Source organism: Limulus polyphemus, unplaced genomic scaffold (genome assembly GCF_000517525.1).
Source record: "Limulus polyphemus unplaced genomic scaffold, Limulus_polyphemus-2.1.2 Scaffold1120, whole genome shotgun sequence".
Classification (NCBI taxonomy): Eukaryota; Metazoa; Arthropoda; class Merostomata; order Xiphosura; family Limulidae; genus Limulus; species Limulus polyphemus.
Window position 1 is genome coordinate 75,156 of NW_013666730.1, and position 8,258 is coordinate 83,413.

The following is an 8,258-nucleotide window of genomic DNA, read 5'->3' on the forward strand; positions in this document are numbered from 1 at the left end:
CTTCATTACCCATTTAAGCCGTCTCCAGCCATTATTAATCTCAAAGTGGGTTCCTCGTCATCGAATTTGAAAGTTATCTGTACATTTATAATAAAATATTCTTAATTACCCATTCAAGCCATCTCCAATCTTTTATCTTATATACTAGCTTATAGTTTTTTTTTTGAGATCTCACGTATTATTAATCATCTCTATTAGTAATAAAAGAGGGCGTGGTATATTTATTATGGCTTCCACTAATTAGGCTCTGAGTTTGTACATCCTTTATACTCTGAAGCTTTTCTTCCACGCTATATTTGAACTAATAAGAAGTTTTGTTGCTAATACACACAGACATATATATATATATTGTTTTTATTTCTATCTAGGCAGATATTCTTATATCAAATGAGATTGAAAGAAAGCAATTCTTCGATAGTTTGAGGATCTATTCTTCGTAAGTGCATTTGTTGATTTCGTTTTGTAATATTTCGAAGCTAAATATCATTAAATACTCAAAAAAAATATTACTAGCTGTGTATAAGGCTTACGTGTTTTAACCTTTGTTTCCGTATTGTAACATACTCTTTTAAAACAATCTCCTCTATGACGTTACAATAATAAGAAAAACAAGTTCCTATGTTTCCTATATTTTAGTACCAAAGCCTTACGCACCAATCTCTATGTCAGTAATAAAATCGTGTGTATATTTTTAGTGTACTTTTTCTCTATCTTATTACCATAATCTTATACCTCTCATTCTTATTTTAGCGCCAAAACTTTATAATTTTCTCTATTTTATTACCTACCCCATGTGTTTTCTTTGTATTTCAGGACGAAGAACTTGGGTTATCTAATAACTAGTTTAAAAGACATTTTAAAGTCTAATGAGCAAAAAGCCATCTACATTGACCTTCGGTAAGCTGTAATTTGTCTGTGTGTTAAGACATGTCTTAGAATTAATTTTCTAGAATACGTAGAAAATCTTCTAGTCTATGTACTAAACCTACTTTCGTATTATAATTATTTGTCTTTGTTTTGTGAATTATGTGATAAGCCCAGCAATTTATAATTCTTAGTCTGGAGTACGCAGAGCAAATTAAAAAAAAAATCAGTTACGAAGAGTGAAATATATAAATGCGTATTCATTAGTACTATTTTTATGAATTTTTGTTTACTCTAAGTTGATACAATCTCAGCAATGAAACTTAAGTTAGTTTGGGTTGTGTGAAACATTAAATAATGTTTTAAAAAAATCATTATCCGACATTCGAACCATACTGTAACTTAAATGATAATATGACGTTCGATGGTTCCTGTTTGATTTTATTATAATGAACCAGTAAATAAAACGTGGGATATATTGATCAAATCACATACATACAATAAAAGTGTCCAGTGATTTATCACTTTGTCAAGTTATTACCAAATATGTTTCTTCTGTTTTCTTTTGTATGTCGAATTTATATACTTTGACCCGTTTTTGTTAGAATTTTCCAAGAATATATTATTGCTTCTCGATTCTAATTGAAGAACAACAATGAATAGAAAAGTCAGGAAATTACTCAACTTATTTTTTAATCTTTACTGTCTTAATGGAATTTCTTTTTATTCTAAAACTACGTCAACTGTTTATTCAATTCAGATTATGTTTAAAAAATTGTTTTCAGTGTGTCAAACTTCGATAGATTCTTTAATATAATGAAATGATATATACATATAAAGAATTAAACATAAAAGTTTGTTTAGACTAAAAAAAAAAAAAACTCAAACCAAACCTGTTTTCTTCAAACGTGCTTCTCAAAATAATCACCAGGGAAGTGGGACTAGTTAATTGGAACTAGAACTAGTTTTTCTTTTGGTTATGATGGTTTGTTCGTGAGCTTGTTGCACGATAAAGACTGGCTAACAGCCAAATACGCAATGTTTCAGCTGAACAGCCGTACAGACTCTGTCTGTTTAAATTCATTTACATTATAGTTAGAACCTCTATCTTAGCAGATTCATGGATTATTGTGAATCACTTCCACTATTTTTTGAATTTTGAAAAGTAGAATTACGTTTCCATCTCTAAAGCACATACGTTGATATCCAAACATACATACATTGGCAAAATGAATTCAGATATACTTATCATACACATATGATAATTTCCAATGCAATTAATTAAGCCTTTTAACTTTATTTTAGGAAAGTTTCACTGGAGGTATTTCACTTGATTTTAGGAATCAGTCTGATCAAAGTTAAATATTTCATACTGGATGTATTTAACATTGAGATTGTTTATATTCTCTCAAGTAAATAAAATTGTAGATAAGTAACCAGATTCGCTTTCCAAAACGACCCATTATGTTTTGGCATAGTTTCCCCAAATAACTGTCTTGAATGTTTCAATACAGCTAACCAAAGAATTCTCTTAAATGTTTCGATACAGTCACCCGAAGATCGGTTTTTAACATTTAGATACAGTAATCCAAAGAATTCTCTTGAATTTCCCTTCAATATAATCAACCTAAGCACTCTCTTAAACGTTTCGATACAGTCACCCGAAGATCGGTTTTTAACATTTAGATACAGTAATCCAAAGAATTCTCTTGAATTTCCCTTCAATATAATCAACCTAAGCACTCTCTTAAACGTTTCGATACAGTCACCCAAATATCGGTTTTAAAATTTAGATACAGTAATCCAAAGAATTCTCTTGAATTTCCCTTCAATATAATCAACCTAAGCACTCTCTTAAACGTTTCGATACAGTCACCCAAATAACTCTGTCGAAAACTGCTTCTCTCTTTGGTTTTTACTTTTAAAGTAGGAATTTTGTGATGATAACACAGTTCTGAACACGACACTAGGACTTCTGCACAGCAATGAAGCTCATAGAGTGACATGAATGTAATGTGGAGGTGTCACATTTTACCAATGAAATCCTACAGTTCTAACTGTGAAAGGATACTTTCATGGCACAACAACGTTGTAATAATTATTTTCGTCGAACAACAAATGTTTTGCAACGAAATTTATTTCCTACCAAGTAAAGTTTGTTTGTTATTAAGCACAAAGCTACACAGTAGGCTATCTGTGCTGTGTCCACTACGAGTATCGAAATCCATTTTTAGCTATATAAGTCCGCAGACCTACCGCTGCGCCACCTGGGGTAAGTAGAGCTATTAGAAAATCATATTTTTATTTTTGTATTTGGAAAAAAGTTGATTTGTTTTCGTTTGTTGCTTTCAGTCGTACTTCACATTTCAATTTATAAGCAAAAAAAAGTGATATTTTTTTAGCAAGTGTTTGTTTTATTTGGTGTTTTCAGTCCTGCTCCATATTTCAATTTATAAGCAAAATAATATGTGATATTTTTTGTAGCAAGTGTTGTTTGTTTTGGTTTGTTGCTTGCAGTCCTACTCCACATTTCAATTTATAAGCAAAAAAGTGTGTGATAATTTTTATAGCAAGTGTTGTTTCCTATACTGGGTTGAATTATTAGAATCCCATAGTTTTTTTCTCGATCACTCAACTCGGGTTAAAATATTCCTGAAACACTGTATTCGAAAAAAAAGTTTTGTTTTGCTTTATTGCACTCAATTCATACTTTAATTCATAAGCAAAATTTTTATTTTATTTTGATCTTTGGTAGAAAATGTATAGTATTCCTTATGTTCTATATATTATATTAGGGAGCATGTAGGCCATTTTAAATTAAAAGATTCCATTGATTCAGTTTTGTAAGCCAAAGCTTTGATCGATCAGTCTTCTGAACCTCATCCAAAGCATGGGAACAGAAGCGAATTTTGTTTGTTTTAGCATAAAGCTGTACAATGGGTTATATCCACTTTGTCCATCGCGGGGATTCGAGCCCCAGATTTTAGTAATGCAGAGTCTTAAAGCTACTGGTAACCTATTGTGGGACGGAAATTTGTTATAATATTATTGTTATTTATGCTAATGATATATGATGTGTTGAGTGATATTAATAAGTACGTATTTTAAATAGTTTATTTAGATGAAAAACAATTGTTCATAACTGCTTTAAATTACTTGTAACGTGTTGATTTTCTGTTTCGAGAACTAATCAACAGAATATTTTACTTTCTCACATAATTTGCATTCGTTAATTGCTAGAATTTTTGCATAAATATTCTTAGGTATTAAAACCATTCTTAATTAAAGATTTTGTCTTTGGCAAATTATTTATCCCACACCTGTTTGTGACGCGTCATAAAAAATATCAAACAATTTACTCTTTGTGGTTAGTTCAAACTCTCTCTGGTTAAGAATGATCTAAACTTATATATTAAATGTATTTGAGAAAGACTCCAATTATAAAGTGCAATATACACACATGAGATTACTTAGTATAATATATAAAACAACAACAATAACGAGTTTCATTATTAGGAGGACCTGGTACAACACATAGAATGATAGTAGACTTATAGAAAGAGGTCCTGGTATGACATAAAATGACAGTAGGCTTACTGAAAGAGGACCTGGTATGACATATAAAACAGTAGACTTAATGAAAGAGTACCTGGTACAACACATAGAATAATAGTAGACTTATCGAAAGAGGACCTGGTATGACATAAACTGACAGTAGGCTTACTGAAAGAGGACCTGGTATGACATATAAAATAGTAGACTTAATGAAAGAGTACCTGGTATGACATAAAATAACAGTAGAGTTATTGAAAGAGAACCGGGTATGACATAAAATAACAGTAGACTTATCGAAAGAGGACCTGGTACAACACATAGAATAATAGTAGACTTATCGAAGGAGGACCTAGTATGACATAAAATACCAGTAGGCTTATTGAAAGAGGACCTGGTATGACATGAAATAACAGTAGGTTTATTGAAAGAGGACCTGGTATGAAATATAAAACAGTAGATTTAATGAAAGAGGACCTGGTACAACACATAGAATAGTAGTAGACTTTTCGAAAGAGGACCTAGTATGACATAAAATACCAGTAGGCTTATTGAAAGAGGACCTGGTATGACATATAAAACAGTAGACTTAAAGAAAGAGGACCTGGTATGACATAAAATAACAGTAGAGTTATTGAAAGAAAACCTGGTATGACATAAAATAACAGTAGACTTATTAAAAGACGACCTGGTATGACATATAAAATAATCGCGATGTTTTCGAAAACGAAGCTCATTTGTAGTCGAGGGAAGGTGCGTGTCTCTAATTGAGATTAAAATTGAAGTATCTATTTCAATACTCAATTTAAAGTTAATGTAAACAAAAACTTGAAGTCCTGTCCTTACAAACTGTACTGAATGCTAGACTGTTTGAAAAATAAAGACAAAGAACAAAAGCGATTAGGTAGAAGATATTTATCAAGATTATTAAATAGAGGAGTGTATGTTCAGTGAGAAATCACCAGAGGGGCTTTTAGTTCCGGTGTAACATGATTTATACTGACGAGATAAAGTCAGAAGTGGATGTTGGCAGGGCTTGGCTAAGTCCATGCCACTTTTAAATGAGTTACCGAAGCGTTACGGCGGAAATGCAGTACCGGTATGTGACCTGTGAAGAATGCTAAGCCTAACTTCCGTTGACAATTCATTAAATAATCATATTTGATCGGTCACCTATTGAAGTATGAAAGTGGCAGATAAGTATAGGATTGTTTTTCGTTCAAGACTACAAAGAAACACAAAATGTTAGGTTAAACGATAGGTTTGAAAATGAAATATGTTTAATTGTATCTACAAGTTGCAGTGTTGTTGCTAATCTGCTTTACCTTATCACATGGAATGAGTATTACTCTTTTGTTTCAGAATTTTGCCCAAAGCTACACGAGGGCTATCTATGCATAGCCATCTATAATTTTGACCTGATAGATGAGAGCGAATTTAGCTAATTAACAACATCCATCGCCAACTCTTTGGCTATTATTTTCTTACCTAAAGTAGGATTTAACTGTCACTCTTATTGTACACCCACAGTCTAAAAGTTCGGAGCGTATTTTAGCTGCAACGGGACGCGACCCATGAAACCCTAGACTCATAGCTTAGGTACGATAAACATTCAGCCATGCCTGGCTCAATCATATAGATCAAATAGCGTTGTATGGCCGCGAAATCATCTTCAATTTTCCAAGCGATTTTCTTGTCCATTTTAACTCATATTTAACTTGGTTGCTGGCCGTTGCTATGACAACATAGGTAGCCCGTTATGCATGAAAGCGAGTGTGCGTCTGTTGGGTTAACAACTCTTCCGACCGCTACACTATTCCAACAATGTTGTACTTGTTATTACGTTGTAAAAGAAACAAACTACAAAAGTTGTAGCATTAAGTGACGTGTCGTTGATCCTTATCCACGTGTGAATGAGATTTATTTTATTATTGGTTTTAAAACGAGGAAACAGGGATTGTAAAAGGAATGTTTAGTTCGCTGTTGAATAACACTAGAGTGTTTGTTTGTTTAAAGTTAAGCACAAAGCTGCACAATGGGCTATCTGTGCTCTGCCCACCACGGGTATCGAAACCCGGTTTCTAGCGTTGTAAGTCCGCAGACATACTGTTGTGCCACTGGGGGCGCACTAGGTTGAAATCTGAATTGTGTTCTACGAACAGGTGTAGTTTTTTCTTGTGTTCGTGTGTGTATAAATACATTTTTGTACATAAAATGCAGTCTGAACAATTTTCTACAAAAAGCTCAGTTATTATTATTATTTTAATCATTGTGACTAACACCGAAACTCAACATCACTGGGCTGGGGTCGAGATTATCGCGTACAAAGAAAAAGTTGCTTTAATTAATTAATTATTTTTTGTTGCTTGTGTGTATTTCAGTAGTTCAAAGATTATCTGGACTAAGAGCCATTTTCACGGTCACTGTGTAAGGGAACACTTAATTTCGGAATTACGTAATACATTCTGTAGGAGCAGATGCTAAGATTTTACAATAATAGTTACAATTGATAATAAATAGTCTTAATTTTGAGTAACAGACACACTACAGGGAACTTCTAAGACCACTCTGCCCAAAAGTTGCCCTGCTTAGCGAAGCTACAAAATACCCAAGCACAGTTGTTACTTGTATATATGGTCTAATTTTACCAGTTTCAATCCATCATGATGATAGTTGTCCATTAGTAATCCAGCATGAATGTTTTAGGTATTTGGCATAATTTCGGCGTCTGCGAGCCTGAAAATGGCTTATAATTCTATTTTTGAATATAACTTTCTTCCACACTCAGGGCAAAGATCGGTTATTGTAGAGTTTCCTCAAGACTCTATTTTCTTTATCCTCTTGAATTCGCCTTGATTCAAATAATCGCCATTATGTACTATCGAGACTATCCTTGTATTTTGTGCTAGCAGCGTTTGAGGGCCAGATTTGAAATAGGTGGGGGAGGAGCTTATAATAGGAAGAAATCTGAGGGCCAGAGAGGTGGGGAAAAGCTTATATAGAGAACAGATTTGAGGATCAGATTTGAAAGAGGTGGGGGCTTATAAAGGGAACAAATTTGAAAGTCAGATTTGAAAGAGGTGGAAGGGGGTTTATAAAGAAAACAAACCAAAGTTCAGAGAACTTATCATAGAACTTGAGAAAACCAGAGATAATGGATACGCTTAGACTTTTGTTGGAGCATATAAGGTTAAAATAAAGAAAGTTGTTGATTTACTAGCTGAAGTATCTGTCCCCTGGACGCAAGTTATGTAAATTCATGATTAATTAAAGGTTGTCTTAGAACATGAAAAGTTTCTTCCTTTATACGTAATTGTAAAAAACGCCCATAAAACCCGCAACCTGAAACTTTTTATGTACCCTTATACGGACCTAATGAACCTTCATAATTGTGAAGATTCATCCACATCATGCGAAGTAATTACATGGATATACAACAGACAACAAACAGTATTATTATATTTATATAGATATACTATAATGATTCTGTTAATTAGGTGATGTATACTGAGTCAGCGGTCACATCGTGGTAAGTGGTTGACCTAGCATAACCTTAGTGGAGTTGAACAAAATATTAAGAATGAAAGGCTAAATGCTTAGGCCTATATTGGAGTACATACGTCCATAATGAATAAACTTGTTTATGTTCTGTACGTTAATTATGCGATTTATACTGAGTCAATGGCCTGGAGTACATACGTCCATAATGAATAAACTTGTTTATGTTCTGTACGTTAATTATGCGATTTATACTGAGTCAATGGCCTGGAGTACATACGTCCATAATGAATAAACTTGTTTATGTTCTGTACGTTAATTATGCGATTTATACTGAGTCAATG

General features: G+C 33.0%; 1 protein-coding gene across 3 annotated transcripts in view; it reads left to right on the plus strand.

The window, feature by feature from the left end:
- The window catches only part of LOC106462219 (harmonin-like), an 88,542-nt gene that overhangs the window by 9,595 nt on the left and 70,689 nt on the right, over nucleotides 1–8,258 (plus strand). For all 3 annotated transcript variants that reach the window (XM_022389408.1, XM_022389410.1, XM_022389412.1), the window contains exons 2-3: nucleotides 369–436; nucleotides 814–897. In XM_022389408.1, coding sequence (XP_022245116.1) covers nucleotides 369–436; nucleotides 814–897 — 152 coding nt within the window. The remainder of the gene's footprint in view (nucleotides 1–368; nucleotides 437–813; nucleotides 898–8,258) is intronic.